The sequence below is a fragment of the Hypanus sabinus genome, chromosome 7 (assembly GCF_030144855.1).
Source record: "Hypanus sabinus isolate sHypSab1 chromosome 7, sHypSab1.hap1, whole genome shotgun sequence".
NCBI classification, from domain to species: Eukaryota; Metazoa; Chordata; class Chondrichthyes; order Myliobatiformes; family Dasyatidae; genus Hypanus; species Hypanus sabinus.
The window spans coordinates 180,458,089-180,474,907 of NC_082712.1; the positions used below are offsets into that span (position 1 = coordinate 180,458,089).

At 53.6% G+C, this 16,819-nt stretch overlaps 1 protein-coding gene across 1 annotated transcript in view; it reads right to left on the reverse strand.

The window, feature by feature from the left end:
• Positions 1 to 16,819, reverse strand: part of cdhr5b (cadherin-related family member 5b) — a 177,436-nt gene that overhangs the window by 67,822 nt on the left and 92,795 nt on the right. The window contains exon 10 of the mRNA XM_059976391.1: positions 16,168 to 16,374. Coding sequence (XP_059832374.1) covers positions 16,168 to 16,374 — 207 coding nt within the window. The remainder of the gene's footprint in view (positions 1 to 16,167; positions 16,375 to 16,819) is intronic.

Consider the following 16,819-nt stretch of genomic DNA (forward strand, 5'->3'; position numbering starts at 1 on the left):
TCACTCCGGGTCCATGTCAGAATCTCCCTCACTCCGGTTCCATCAGAATCTCCCTCACTCCGGGTCCATGTCAGAATCTCCCTCACTCCGGGTCCATGTCAGAATCTCCCTCACTCCGGGTCCATGTCAGAATCTCCCTCACTCCGGGTCCACGTCAGAATCTCCCTCACTCCGGTTCCATCAGAATCTCCCTCACTCCGGGTCCATGTCAGAATGTCCCTCACTCCGGGTCCATGTCAGAGTCTCCCTCACTCCGGGTCCATGTCAGAATCTCCCTCACTCCGGTTCCGTCAGAATCTCCCTCACTCCGGGTCCACGTCAGAATCTCCCTCACTCCGGTTCCATGTCAGAATCTCCCTCACCCCGGGTCCATGTCAGAATCTCCCTCACTCCGGGTCCATGTCAGAATCTCCCTCACTCCGGGTCCATGTCAGAATCTCCCTCACTCTGGGTCCATGTCAGAATCTCCCTCACTCCGGGTCCATGTCAGAATCTCCCTCACTCCGGGTCCACGTCAGAATCTCCCTCACTCCGGGTCCACGTCAGAATCTCCCTCACCCAGGGTCACGTCAGAATCTCCCTCACTCCGGGTCCATGTCAGAATCTCCCTCACCCCGGGTCCACGTCAGAATCTCCCTCACTCCGGGTCCATGTCAGAATCTCCCTCACTCCGGGTCCATGTCAGAATCTCCCTCACCCCGGGTCCACGTCAGAATCTCCCTCACTCCGAGTCCATGTCAGAATCTCCCTCACTCCCGGTCCATGTCAGAATCTCCCTCACTCCGGGTCCATGTCAGAATCTCCCTCACTCTGGGTCCATGTCAGAATCTCCCTCACTCCGGGTCCACGTCAGAATCTCCCTCACTCTGGGTCCATGTCAGAATCTCCCTCACTCCGGGTCCACGTCAGAATCTCCCTCACTCTGGGTCCATGTCAGAATCTCCCTCACTCCGGGTCCACGTCAGAATCTCCCTCACTCCGGGTCCACGTCAGAATCTCCCTCACTCCGGGTCCACATCAGAATCTCCCTCACTCCGGGTCCATGTCAGAATCTCCCTCACTCCGGTTCCGTCAGAATCTCCCTCACTCCGGTTCCGTCAGAATCTCCCTCACTCCGGGTCCATGTCAGAATCTCCCTCACTCCGGGTCCATGTCAGAATCTCCCTCACCCCGGGTCCATGTCAGAATCTCCCTCACTCCGGGTCCATGTCAGAATCTCCCTCACTCCGGGTCCATGTCAGAATCTCCCTCACTCCGGTTCCACGTCAGAATCTCCCTCACTCCGGGTCCACATCAGAATCTCCCTCACTCCGGGTCCATGTCAGAATCTCCCTCACTCCGGTTCCATCAGAATCTCCCTCACTCCGGGTCCATGTCAGAATCTCCCTCACTCCGGGTCCATGTCAGAATCTCCCTCACTCCGGGTCCACGTCAGAATCTCCCTCACTCCGGTTCCATCAGAATCTCCCTCACTCCGGGTCCATGTCAGAATGTCCCTCACTCCGGGTCCATGTCAGAGTCTCCCTCACTCCGGGTCCATGTCAGAATCTCCCTCACTCCGGTTCCGTCAGAATCTCCCTCACTCCGGGTCCACGTCAGAATCTCCCTCACTCCGGTTCCGTCAGAATCTCCCTCACTCCGGGTCCATGACAGAATGTCCCTCACACCGGGTCCATGTCAGAATCTCCCTCACTCCGGTTCCGTCAGAATCTCCCTCACTCCGGGTCCACGTCAGAATCTCCCTCACTCCGGGTCCATGTCAGAGTCTCCCTCACTCCGGGTCCATGTGGAGAATCTCCCTCACTCCGGGTCCACGTCAGAATCTCCCTCACCCTGGGTCCAGTTCAGAATCTCCCTCACTCCGGGTCCACGTCAGAATCTCCCTCACTCCGGGTCCATGTCAGAATCTCCCTCACCGGGTCCATGTCAGAATCTCCCTCACTCCGGGTCCATGTCAGAATCTCCCTCACTCCGGGTCCATGTCAGAGTCTCCCTCACTCCGGTTCCATGTCAGAGTCTCCCTCACTCCGGTTCCATGTCAGAATCTCCCTCACCCCGGGTCCATGTCAGAATCTCCCTCACTCCGGGTCCATGTCAGAATCTCCCTCACTCCGGGTCCATGTCAGAATCTCCCTCACTCCGGGTCCATGTCAGAATCTCCCTCACTCTGGGTCCATGTCAGAATCTCCCTCACTCCGGGTCCATGTCAGAATCTCCCTCACTCCGGGTCCACGTCAGAATCTCCCTCACTCCGGGTCCACGTCAGAATCTCCCTCACCCAGGGTCACGTCAGAATCTCCCTCACTCCGGGTCCATGTCAGAATCTCCCTCACCCCGGGTCCACGTCAGAATCTCCCTCACTCCGGGTCCATGTCAGAATCTCCCTCACTCCGGGTCCATGTCAGAATCTCCCTCACCCCGGGTCCACGTCAGAATCTCCCTCACTCCGAGTCCATGTCAGAATCTCCCTCACTCCCGGTCCATGTCAGAATCTCCCTCACTCCGGGTCCATGTCAGAATCTCCCTCACTCTGGGTCCATGTCAGAATCTCCCTCACTCCGGGTCCACGTCAGAATCTCCCTCACTCTGGGTCCACGTCAGAATCTCCCTCACTCCGGGTCACGTCAGAATCTCCCTCACTCCGGGTCCACGTCAGAATCTCCCTCACTCCGGTTCCATGTCAGAATCTCCCTCACTCCGGTTCCATGTCAGAATCTCCCTCACTCCAGGTCCATGTCAGAATCTCCCTCACTCCGGTTCCATGTCAGAATCTCCCTCACCCCGGGTCACGTCAGAATGTCCCTCACTCCGGGTCCATGTCAGAATCTCCCTCACTCCGGGTCCATGTCAGAATCTCCCTCACTCCGGGTCCATGTCAGAATCTCCCTCACACCTGGTCCATGTCAGAATCTCCCTCACTCCGGGTCCACGTCAGAATCTCCCTCACTCCCGGTCCATGTCAGAATCTCCCTCACTCCGGGTCCATGTCAGAATCTCCCTCACTCCGGGTCCACGTCAGAATCTCCCTCACTCCGGGTCCACGTCAGAATCTCCCTCACTCCGGGTCCACGTCAGAATCTCCCTCACTCTGGGTCACGTCAGAATCTCCCTCACTCCGGGTCCACGTCAGAATCTCCCTCACTCCGGTTCCATGTCAGAATCTCCCTCACTCCGGTTCCATGTCAGAATCTCCCTCACTCCGGTTCCATGTCAGAATCTTCCACACCCCGGGTCCACGTCAGAATCTCCCTCAACTCCGGTTCCATGTCAGAATCTCCCTCACTCCGGGTCCATGTCAGAATCTCCCTCAATCCGGGTCCATGTCAGAATCTCCCTCAATCCGGGTCACGTCAGAATCTCCCTCACTCCGGGTCCATGTCAGAATCTCCCTCAATCCGGGTCCATGTCAGAATCTCCCTCACTCCGGGTCCACGTCAGAATCTCCCTCACTCCGGGTCCACGTCAGAATCTCCCTCACTCCGGTTCCATGTCAGAATCTCCCTCACTCTGGGTCCACGTCAGAATCTCCCTCACTCCGGGTCCACGTCAGAATCTCCCTCACTCCGGGTCCACGTCAGAATCTCCCTCACTCCGGATCCATGTCAGAATCTCCCTCACTCCGGGTCCATGTCAGAATCTCCCTCACTCCGGGTCCATGTCAGAATCTCCCTCACTCTGGGTCCATGTCAGAATCTCCCTCACTCTGGGTCCATGTCAGAATCTCCCTCACTCCAGGTCCATTCCAGAAACTCCCTCACTCCAGTACCACGTCAGAATGTCCCTCACTCCGGTCCATGTCAGAATGTCCGTCTCTCCGGTTCCATGTCAGAATTTCCCTCACTCCGGTTCCATGTCAGAATCTCCCTCACTCCGGTTCCATGAAAGAATCTCCCTCACCCCGGGTCCACGACAGAATCTCCCTCACTCTGGGTCCATGTCAGAATTTCCCTCACTCCGGGTCCATACCAGAATCTCCCTCACTCCAGGTCCATGTCAGAATCTCCCTCACTCTGGGTCCATACCAGAATCTCCCTCACTCCGGGTCCATGTCAGAATCTCCCTCACTCTGGGTCCATACCAGAATCTCCCTCACTCCAGGTCCATGTCAGAATCTCCCTCACTCTGGGTCCATGTCAGAATTTCCCTCACTCCGGGTCCATACCAGAATCTCCCTCACTCTGGGTCCTCACCAGAATGTCCCTCACTCCGGGTCCATGTCCAAATCTCCCTCACTCTGGGTCCATACCAGAATCTCCCTCACTCCAGGTCCATGTCAGAATCTCCCTCACTCTGGGTCCATGTCAGAATTTCCCTCACTCCGGGTCCATACCAGAATCTCCCTCACTCCGGGTCCATACCAGCATTTCCCTCACTCTGGGTCCTCACCAGAATGTCCCTCACTCCGGGTCCATGTCCGAATCTCCCTCACTCCGGTTCCGCGTCAGAAACTCCCTCACTCCGGGTCCATGTCCGAATCTCCCTCACTCCGGGTCCATGTCAGAATCTCCCTCACTCCGGGTCCATGTCCGAATCTCCCTCACTCCGGGTCCATGTCAGAATCTCCCTCACTCCGGGTCCATGTCCAAATCTCCCTCACTCCGGGTCCATGTCCGAATCTCCCTCACTCCGGTTCCGCGTCAGAAACTCCCTCACTCTGGGTCCATGTCCGAATCTCCCTCACTCCGGGTCAGAATCTCCCTCACCCCGGGTCACATCAGAATGTCCCTCACTCTGGGGCCATGTCAGAATCTCCCTCACTCCGGGTCAGAATCTCCCTCACCCCGGGTCACGTCAGAATGTCCCTCACTCCGGGTCACATCAGAATGTCCCTCACTCCGGGTCCATGTCAGAATTTCCCTCACTCCAGGTCCACGTCAGAATCTCCCTCACTCCGGGTCCACGTCAGAATCTCCCTCACTCCGGGTCCACGTCAGAATCTCCCTCACTCCGGGTCCACGTCAGAATCTCCCTCACTCTGGGTCCATGTCAGAATCTCCCTCACTCCGGGTCCATACCAGAATGTCCCTCAATCTGGGTCAATGTCAGAATCTCCCTCACTCCAGGTCCATGTCAGAATCTCCCTCACTCTGGGTCCACGTCAGAATCTCCCTCACTCCGGGTCCATGTCAGAATCTCCCTCACTCCGGTTCCGTCAGAATCTCCCTCACTCCGGGTCCATGTCAGAATCTCCCTCACTCCGGGTCCATGTCAGAATCTCCCTCACCCCGGGTCCATGTCAGAATCTCCCTCACTCCGGGTCCATGTCAGAATCTCCCTCACTCCGGGTCCATGTCAGAATCTCCCTCACTCCGGGTCCATGTCAGAATCTCCCTCACTCCGGTTCCATCAGAATCTCCCTCACTCCGGGTCCATGTCAGAATCTCCCTCACTCCGGGTCCATGTCAGAATCTCCCTCACTCCGGGTCCATGTCAGAATCTCCCTCACTCCGGGTCCACGTCAGAATCTCCCTCACTCCGGTTCCATCAGAATCTCCCTCACTCCGGGTCCATGTCAGAATGTCCCTCACTCCGGGTCCATGTCAGAGTCTCCCTCACTCCGGGTCCATGTCAGAATCTCCCTCACTCCGGTTCCGTCAGAATCTCCCTCACTCCGGGTCCACGTCAGAATCTCCCTCACTCCGGTTCCATGTCAGAATCTCCCTCACCCCGGGTCCATGTCAGAATCTCCCTCACTCCGGGTCCATGTCAGAATCTCCCTCACTCCGGGTCCATGTCAGAATCTCCCTCACTCTGGGTCCATGTCAGAATCTCCCTCACTCCGGGTCCATGTCAGAATCTCCCTCACTCCGGGTCCACGTCAGAATCTCCCTCACTCCGGGTCCACGTCAGAATCTCCCTCACCCAGGGTCACGTCAGAATCTCCCTCACTCCGGGTCCATGTCAGAATCTCCCTCACCCCGGGTCCACGTCAGAATCTCCCTCACTCCGGGTCCATGTCAGAATCTCCCTCACTCCGGGTCCATGTCAGAATCTCCCTCACCCCGGGTCCACGTCAGAATCTCCCTCACTCCGAGTCCATGTCAGAATCTCCCTCACTCCCGGTCCATGTCAGAATCTCCCTCACTCCGGGTCCATGTCAGAATCTCCCTCACTCTGGGTCCATGTCAGAATCTCCCTCACTCCGGGTCCACGTCAGAATCTCCCTCACTCTGGGTCCATGTCAGAATCTCCCTCACTCCGGGTCCACGTCAGAATCTCCCTCACTCTGGGTCCATGTCAGAATCTCCCTCACTCCGGGTCCACGTCAGAATCTCCCTCACTCCGGGTCCACGTCAGAATCTCCCTCACTCCGGGTCCACATCAGAATCTCCCTCACTCCGGGTCCATGTCAGAATCTCCCTCACTCCGGTTCCGTCAGAATCTCCCTCACTCCGGTTCCGTCAGAATCTCCCTCACTCCGGGTCCATGTCAGAATCTCCCTCACTCCGGGTCCATGTCAGAATCTCCCTCACCCCGGGTCCATGTCAGAATCTCCCTCACTCCGGGTCCATGTCAGAATCTCCCTCACTCCGGGTCCATGTCAGAATCTCCCTCACTCCGGGTCCACGTCAGAATCTCCCTCACTCCGGGTCCACATCAGAATCTCCCTCACTCCGGGTCCATGTCAGAATCTCCCTCACTCCGGTTCCATCAGAATCTCCCTCACTCCGGGTCCATGTCAGAATCTCCCTCACTCCGGGTCCATGTCAGAATCTCCCTCACTCCGGGTCCACGTCAGAATCTCCCTCACTCCGGTTCCATCAGAATCTCCCTCACTCCGGGTCCATGTCAGAATGTCCCTCACTCCGGGTCCATGTCAGAGTCTCCCTCACTCCGGGTCCATGTCAGAATCTCCCTCACTCCGGTTCCGTCAGAATCTCCCTCACTCCGGGTCCACGTCAGAATCTCCCTCACTCCGGTTCCGTCAGAATCTCCCTCACTCCGGGTCCATGACAGAATGTCCCTCACACCGGGTCCATGTCAGAATCTCCCTCACTCCGGTTCCGTCAGAATCTCCCTCACTCCGGGTCCACGTCAGAATCTCCCTCACTCCGGGTCCATGTCAGAGTCTCCCTCACTCCGGGTCCATGTGGAGAATCTCCCTCACTCCGGGTCCACGTCAGAATCTCCCTCACCCTGGGTCCAGTTCAGAATCTCCCTCACTCCGGGTCCACGTCAGAATCTCCCTCACTCCGGGTCCATGTCAGAATCTCCCTCACCGGGTCCATGTCAGAATCTCCCTCACTCCGGGTCCATGTCAGAATCTCCCTCACTCCGGGTCCATGTCAGAGTCTCCCTCACTCCGGTTCCATGTCAGAGTCTCCCTCACTCCGGTTCCATGTCAGAATCTCCCTCACCCCGGGTCCATGTCAGAATCTCCCTCACTCCGGGTCCATGTCAGAATCTCCCTCACTCCGGGTCCATGTCAGAATCTCCCTCACTCCGGGTCCATGTCAGAATCTCCCTCACTCTGGGTCCATGTCAGAATCTCCCTCACTCCGGGTCCATGTCAGAATCTCCCTCACTCCGGGTCCACGTCAGAATCTCCCTCACTCCGGGTCCACGTCAGAATCTCCCTCACCCAGGGTCACGTCAGAATCTCCCTCACTCCGGGTCCATGTCAGAATCTCCCTCACCCCGGGTCCACGTCAGAATCTCCCTCACTCCGGGTCCATGTCAGAATCTCCCTCACTCCGGGTCCATGTCAGAATCTCCCTCACCCCGGGTCCACGTCAGAATCTCCCTCACTCCGAGTCCATGTCAGAATCTCCCTCACTCCCGGTCCATGTCAGAATCTCCCTCACTCCGGGTCCATGTCAGAATCTCCCTCACTCTGGGTCCATGTCAGAATCTCCCTCACTCCGGGTCCACGTCAGAATCTCCCTCACTCTGGGTCCACGTCAGAATCTCCCTCACTCCGGGTCACGTCAGAATCTCCCTCACTCCGGGTCCACGTCAGAATCTCCCTCACTCCGGTTCCATGTCAGAATCTCCCTCACTCCGGTTCCATGTCAGAATCTCCCTCACTCCAGGTCCATGTCAGAATCTCCCTCACTCCGGTTCCATGTCAGAATCTCCCTCACCCCGGGTCACGTCAGAATGTCCCTCACTCCGGGTCCATGTCAGAATCTCCCTCACTCCGGGTCCATGTCAGAATCTCCCTCACTCCGGGTCCATGTCAGAATCTCCCTCACACCTGGTCCATGTCAGAATCTCCCTCACTCCGGGTCCACGTCAGAATCTCCCTCACTCCCGGTCCATGTCAGAATCTCCCTCACTCCGGGTCCATGTCAGAATCTCCCTCACTCCGGGTCCACGTCAGAATCTCCCTCACTCCGGGTCCACGTCAGAATCTCCCTCACTCCGGGTCCACGTCAGAATCTCCCTCACTCTGGGTCACGTCAGAATCTCCCTCACTCCGGGTCCACGTCAGAATCTCCCTCACTCCGGTTCCATGTCAGAATCTCCCTCACTCCGGTTCCATGTCAGAATCTCCCTCACTCCGGTTCCATGTCAGAATCTTCCACACCCCGGGTCCACGTCAGAATCTCCCTCAACTCCGGTTCCATGTCAGAATCTCCCTCACTCCGGGTCCATGTCAGAATCTCCCTCAATCCGGGTCCATGTCAGAATCTCCCTCAATCCGGGTCACGTCAGAATCTCCCTCACTCCGGGTCCATGTCAGAATCTCCCTCAATCCGGGTCCATGTCAGAATCTCCCTCACTCCGGGTCCACGTCAGAATCTCCCTCACTCCGGGTCCACGTCAGAATCTCCCTCACTCCGGTTCCATGTCAGAATCTCCCTCACTCTGGGTCCACGTCAGAATCTCCCTCACTCCGGGTCCACGTCAGAATCTCCCTCACTCCGGGTCCACGTCAGAATCTCCCTCACTCCGGATCCATGTCAGAATCTCCCTCACTCCGGGTCCATGTCAGAATCTCCCTCACTCCGGGTCCATGTCAGAATCTCCCTCACTCTGGGTCCATGTCAGAATCTCCCTCACTCTGGGTCCATGTCAGAATCTCCCTCACTCCAGGTCCATTCCAGAAACTCCCTCACTCCAGTACCACGTCAGAATGTCCCTCACTCCGGTCCATGTCAGAATGTCCGTCTCTCCGGTTCCATGTCAGAATTTCCCTCACTCCGGTTCCATGTCAGAATCTCCCTCACTCCGGTTCCATGAAAGAATCTCCCTCACCCCGGGTCCACGACAGAATCTCCCTCACTCTGGGTCCATGTCAGAATTTCCCTCACTCCGGGTCCATACCAGAATCTCCCTCACTCCAGGTCCATGTCAGAATCTCCCTCACTCTGGGTCCATACCAGAATCTCCCTCACTCCGGGTCCATGTCAGAATCTCCCTCACTCTGGGTCCATACCAGAATCTCCCTCACTCCAGGTCCATGTCAGAATCTCCCTCACTCTGGGTCCATGTCAGAATTTCCCTCACTCCGGGTCCATACCAGAATCTCCCTCACTCTGGGTCCTCACCAGAATGTCCCTCACTCCGGGTCCATGTCCAAATCTCCCTCACTCTGGGTCCATACCAGAATCTCCCTCACTCCAGGTCCATGTCAGAATCTCCCTCACTCTGGGTCCATGTCAGAATTTCCCTCACTCCGGGTCCATACCAGAATCTCCCTCACTCCGGGTCCATACCAGCATTTCCCTCACTCTGGGTCCTCACCAGAATGTCCCTCACTCCGGGTCCATGTCCGAATCTCCCTCACTCCGGTTCCGCGTCAGAAACTCCCTCACTCCGGGTCCATGTCCGAATCTCCCTCACTCCGGGTCCATGTCAGAATCTCCCTCACTCCGGGTCCATGTCCGAATCTCCCTCACTCCGGGTCCATGTCAGAATCTCCCTCACTCCGGGTCCATGTCCAAATCTCCCTCACTCCGGGTCCATGTCCGAATCTCCCTCACTCCGGTTCCGCGTCAGAAACTCCCTCACTCTGGGTCCATGTCCGAATCTCCCTCACTCCGGTTCCGCGTCAGAAACTCCCTCACTCCGGGTCCACATCCGAATCTCCCTCACTCCGGGTCCACGTTGGAAACTCCATCATTCCTGGTCCATGTCAGTAACTCCCTCACTCCAGAAACTCCCTTGACCCGGAGCACGTCAGAAACACGTTCACCAAAGGTTCACACCAGAAACACCTTGTTAAAGTCAGATGACAATAATCTTGAACTTGAAATGTGTCATTTGCACCCCTGCCCAACACAATTGGAGGAATGTGCTGGGGGCAGCCTGCATGTGTCTCCATGCTTCTGATGCCAGAATGGGTGCCCACAACTTACTAACCCTAACCAGTACATCTTTGGAATGTGTTTCGAAGCGGTAGTGTCCAGAGGAAACCCCTCTGGTGAAGGGGAGAACATACAAAATCCTTCCAGACAGTAGCCAGAATGAACCTACACCAGTTGTGCTATAATGGCCTCACACTAATCACTTGGTTAATTTTAAATCCCCTTCCAGCACCTCCCCTGACAACATGTTGCAGAGACGCCTGCAGGCTGAGGTGCTGTTTAAACAGGAACTGCGGTAGGCAGGAACATGATGAACCAAAGGTTCCCATGTCTTGTGTTCATCCTCTATCATGGGCATCAACGATTATGGGCAGAAGAGAGGAAAATGGGGTTAAAAAGGAAAATAAATCAGCCATGTGGGGGTAATGTGGAACAAATTCGATGTGCCAAGTGGCTCAATTCTGCTCCTATGTCCAATGGTCTCCTGGTCTTATAGTCTAACCCTCTATCCACCCATGTTTGCATCTGCTGCAGGTTTGGCCATAGTCCACACAATGCGTTCAGCAGCCAATGTGACAATTGCTAATCAGAATCAGAATCCAGATTAGTTGAAATTTGTTGTTTTGTGGCTGCAGTACATTACAATACAGAACATCAATATAAATTAAATGCAATATAATTTCGTACTAAAAGAGAACAAAAATGTCCGTGGCTTCACTGTCTGTTCAGAAATCTGATGGCAGAGGGGATGAAGCTGTTCCTAAAACACTGAGTGTGGTTCTTCAGGCACCTGTACCTCCTCCCTAACAGTACAATGAGAAGAGGGCATGTCCTGGGTGACGGGGGTCCTTAATGATGGATAACGCCTTCCTGAGGCATCACCTCTTGAAGATGTTCTTGACGCCAGAGCTGAAGCACTGGTCTATGTGACATTACCCCCACATGACCCCCAACCCCTACCTGTGCCAACACATTTCCCAACCATGGGCTTTCACTGTTCAAAAGGGCACATTAGCCAAAGCCTTCAGGCAGTCCCAGTACACTACATCTACTGGTTTGCCTCTACACACACTGGTTATTACAGGGTGTAACTTCAAGCAACTTGAACAAATTGTTCAAAGGCGATATCTCTTTCGTTAAGCTATCTCAACTCTGCCTGATTGTTTTTGTCATTTTACAAGCATTCCTCCCTTTTCTGCTCAGCAGGGATTCGAGCAGTTTTCCTGGGGACAAGCATCAGGCTAATCGGCCCATTGTTCCCTGCTCTCTTTCTCTTCTTTCCACCAACAGTAACATGGGAGATTCTGCAGATGCTGGAAATCCAGAGCAACACACACAAAATGCTGGTGGATCTCAGCAGGTCAGGCAGCATCTATGGAGAGGAATATACAGTCATCATTTCAGGCTGACAGATTTCCTTTCCAGTCCTGATGTTGCCTGACCTGTTAACATCGAGCATCTTGTGTGTGTTGCTCTGACATTTCCAGTTTTTCAATTCCCTGGAATCCAGGGAATTTTGGTAGGTCAGAGCCACCTTCATAATCACTCCCTGGTTGCAGGCCACTGGGTCGGAGGAGATTTGGGCCTTTGGTGCTGTTACTCTGGCCTGTTTCTGCTCTGTGGGTGATGGGAAAGGTAGAGATCCCTCTCTCCGGCCTTCACTACTGGGACAGATCAGTTCCTCTGCCGCAAAGTCCAACCCATGATAATTATTTCAAAGCTCTGCCGTTTCTTGGTTTGCCCTCATTAATTCCCTACTCACCCTCTGAGGGAACAGTGTTGACAGGAGCAGGAGCTGGACTGAGATTGGGATCTGATTAGGAGCTGGATTGGGATCAGAATCAGGAGCAGGACCAGGATCGGAAATGGGATGAGGATGAGCAGCAGGGAAGGAAATAGCATTGAGGGTGTTTGAATTGAGACCAGGGTAAAGATCGAAATGAGGATCAGAATCAGAAGCAAGGGTGGGATCGGCAAAAGATTGCCAATTGGGAAGTTGAGTTGGGAAAGGAGTCAGGGTTTGGATCAGGGAAGTGGTGGGTCTGGAGGGAGGGCAGACTTTGTCAGATTTCTATAGGTGTGTGGTGGAGAATTTGTTGACCGGCCCAGTATGGAAACACCAATGCCCTTGAATGGAAAATGCTACCAAAAGTAATGGATAAAGCCCCCGCCACCATTGAGCATATTTACATGGAGCATTGCTGCAAGAAAACAGAAATCTATCATCAGGGACCCTCCCCACTCAGGACATGCTCTCTTCTCTCTTGCTATCATCAGGAAGAAGGTACAGGAGCCTCAGGACTCACACCACCAGGTTCAGGAACAGTTATTACCCCTCAAACATCAGGCTTCTGAACCAGAGGGGATAATTTCACTCAACTTTGCTTATCCCATCATTGAACTGTTCTCACAACCTATGGACTTCCATTCAGGGACTCTTCAACTCATCTTCTTGGTGTTTATTTCTTATTTATTTACCTATTTATTCTTCTGCATTTGCAGCTTGTTATCGTTTGTGTGTCTGTTCTGTTGGGCCTTCCATTAGTTCTGTTATGGTTATTGGATTTATTGTGAATGCCCACAAGAAAATGAATCTCTGGGTCATGTGATGATGTACATGTGCTTTCGTGATAATTTTTTTTTAACTCCGAAGGAGAGCCAATGCTGCCAAGCTGGTGGCGAGGGCACCGCAGGGACTGTGTCAGTGGGTAGAACATAGAACATTACAGCACAGTACAGGCCCTGCGGCCCACAATGTTGTGCTGACCCTTAAACCCTGCCTCCCACATAACCCCCCCAACTTAAATTCCTCCATATACCTGTCTAGTAGTCCCTTAAACTTCTCTAGTGTATCTGCCCCCACCACTGACTCAGGCAGTACATTCCACACACTGAGGAAAAAACCTCCCTCTAATATCCCCTTTGAACTTCCCTCCCCTTACCTTAAAGCCATGTCCTCTTGTACTAAGCAGTGGTGCCCTGGGGAAGAGGCACTGGCTGTGCACTCTATTCCTCTTAATATCTTGCACACCTCCATCATGTCTCCTCTCATCCTCCTTCTCTCCAAAGAGTAAAGCCCTAGCTCCCTTAATCTCTGATCATAATCCATACTCTCTAAACCAGGCAGCATCCTGGTAAATCTCCTCTGTACCCTTTCCAATGCTTCCACATCCTTCCTATAGTGAGGCGACTGGAAATGGACACAGAACTCCAAGTGTGGCCTAACCAGAGTTTTATAGAGCCGCATCATTACCTTGTGACTCTTAAATTCTATCCCTCGACATATGAAAGCTAACACCCCATAAGCTTTCTTAACTACCCTATCTACCTGTGAGGCAACTTTCAGGGATCTGTGGACATGTACCCCCAGATCCCTCTGCTCCTCCACATGACCAAGTATCCTGCCATTTACTTTGTACTCTGACTTGGAGTTTGTCCTTCCAAAGTGTACCACCTCACACTTCTCTGGGTTGAACTCCATCTGCCACTTCTCAGCCCACTTCTGCATCCTATCAATGTCTCTCTGCAATTTTCGACAATCCTCTACACTATCCACAACACCACCAACCTTTGTGTCATCTGCAAACTTGCCAACCCACCCTTCTACTCCCACATCCAGGTCATCACTAAAAAAAAAATCATGAAAAGTAGAGGTCCCAGAACCGATCCTTGTAGGACACCGCTGGTCACAACCCTTCAATACAAATGTACTTCCTCCACCATGACCCTCTGCTTTCTGCAGGCAAGCCAATTCTGAATCCACCTGGCCAAACTGCCCTGGATCCCATGCCTTTTGACTTTCTGAATAAGCCTCCTGTGTGGAACCTTGTCAAATGCCTTACTAAAATCCATGTAGATCATATCCACTGCACTACCCTCATCTATATGCCTGGTTACCTCCTCAAAGAACTCTATCAGGCTTGTTAGACACGATTTGCCCTTCACAAAGCCATGCTGACTGTCCCTGATCAGACCATGATTCTCTAAATGCCCATAGATCCTATCTCCAAGAATCTTTTCCAACAGCTTTCCCACCACAGGCGTAAGGCTCACTGGTCTATAATTACCCAAACTATCCCTACTACCTTTTTTGAACAAGGGGACAACATTCACCTCCCTCTAATCTTCAGGTACCATTCCCGTGGACAACAAGGACATAAAGATTCTAGCCAGAGTCTCAGCAATCTCTTCCCTTGCCTCGTGGAGCAGCCTGGGGAATATTCAGTCAGGCCCTGGGGACTTATCCATCCTAATGTATTTTAACAACTCCAATGCATCCTTTCCCTTAATATTAACGTACTCCAGAACATCAACCTCACTCATATGGTCCTCACCGTCATCAAGTTCCCTCTCAGTGGTGAATACTGAAGAGAAGTATTCATTGGGACCTCACTCACTTCCACAGCCTCCAGGCACATCTTCCCACCTTTATCTCTAGTCAGTCCTACCTTCACTCCTGTCATCCTTTTGTTCTTCACATAATTGAAGAATGTCTTGGGGTTTTCCTTTACCCTACTAACCAAGGCCTTCTCATGCCCCCTTCTTGCTCTTCTCAGCCCCTTCTTAAGCTCCTTTCTTGCTACCCTATATTCCTCAATAGACCCATCTGATCCTTGCTTCCTAAACCTCATGTATGCTGCTTTCTTCCACCCAACTAGATTTTCCACCTCACTTGTCACCCATGGTTCCTTTACCCTACCATTCTTTATCTTCCTCACTGGGACAGTTCAGGTGCAACCCATCCAATCTGTACAGGTCCCACCTTCCCCAGAAGAGATTCCAATGATCCAAAAATCTAAAACCCTGCCCCCTGCACCAACTCCTCAGCCACGCATTCAACTGCCATCTCCTCCAATTCTTACCATCACTATCACGTAGCACTGGCAGCAATCCTATGAACACCAGCCTTGAGGTCCTGTTCTTCAGCCTTCTGCCTAGTTCCGAAACTCACACTCCAGGACCTCATCCCTCTTCCTGCCCATGTCATTGGTACCAACATGTATCATGACTTCTGGTTGCTTTCCCTCTCGTACCAGAATGTTGTGCACCTGGTCAGAGACATCCCGGACCCCGGCACCCGGGAGGCAACAAACCATGCGGGTGTCCTTCTCACGTCCACAAAATCTCCTGTCTGCTCCCCTGACTATAGAGTCTCCGATGACAACAGCTCTCCTCTTCTCCGTCCCATCCTTCGGCACCACAGGGTCAGACTCAGTGCCAGAGGCCCTACCACCGTGGCTCACCCCTGGTTGGTTGTCCCCGCCAACAGTATCTAGGACAGTAAACTTATTATTCAGGGGAATGGCTACAGGGGTGCTCTGCACTACCTGTCCGCTCACCTTCGCTTTCCCCCCTCGGACTGTCACCCAACGACCTGCTTCCGGCAACCTAGGTGTGACTACCTCCCTGTAGCTCTCATCTATGGATGCCTCATTTTCCCTTATGAGTCGAAGGTCATCCAGCTGCTGCTCCAGATCCCTCACATGGTCTTCCAGATCGCCCAGCCGCATGCACTTCTGGCAGATGTGACTCTGCGGGAGAGAGGAGTTCCCCCAAGACTGCCACATCTCACAGGAGAGGCACATCACTGTCTCAGGAGGCATTGTAAAGACTAACTGGGAACAAGCTCATTCAAGCCTCTCAAGTCAAAGCTCCACTCCTTCACAGGCTGCTCCACTTGAGCTACCCCTCTATTTATTTGTTTGAGCTTTTCAAACTGCTTGGTCACCTGACCTTGATTGCCCAATCAGCTGCTTTCTGCTGAGTCTGAGCTATTCAAATCTTGATTGACTTGATTACACAGTCCAACTGCCAAAACTGCCAGAAACTCTGGAGTCAAAGCCTTAAAGCTCCACTCCTTCACTGGCTGCTCCGCTTGAGCTACCCCTCTATCTATCCATGGCAGTCGACTTACGTTGGGATGGTCCTGGTCCTGAGCCTGCACTCTGAGGGGCAAGGTGCTGGATCCTTGCTTGGTGACGATACTTCCCTTCGGTGAACCGGCTTGAACAGACCCAAAGTAGATGCTGTGTGGAAACTCGGGTGGGTATCGGTTGACGGGCAGCACTATCAGGGTGACGCTGGTCATGGTGTACCTGTAGGGGTCGTCCGCCTGCTTGGCCTGGGGAATGGAACAGTACAGTTAGACCTCTGGCCCCGTGGTCTGAGTGTCATTCCCCAGACTCCTGCATTCTCCTCCCCGAGCTCGGGCGGACAGTGAGGCTGGTGCTGGAAACCCAAACAACAAATCAACTGGTGCACAAGCTCAGTTGTTTGGACAGCCTTGGGGAGAGAGGAGGCTCAATGAGTCGGATCGAGACTCTTTGCCTGGTGCTCTGTACATCCGCTGGCCAGAGGTGGAACATTAGTGCGAGGCTCTGGGCCTGTACTCATTGGAATTTAGAAGAATGAAAGGGGATCTCATTGAAACCTATTGAATATTGAAAGGCCTAGATAGACTGGATATGGAGAGGATGTTTCCTATTGTGCAGGAATTAGGACTGAGGATCATAGTCTCAGAATAGAGGGATATCCACTTAGAACAGAGATGAGGAGGAATTTCTTTA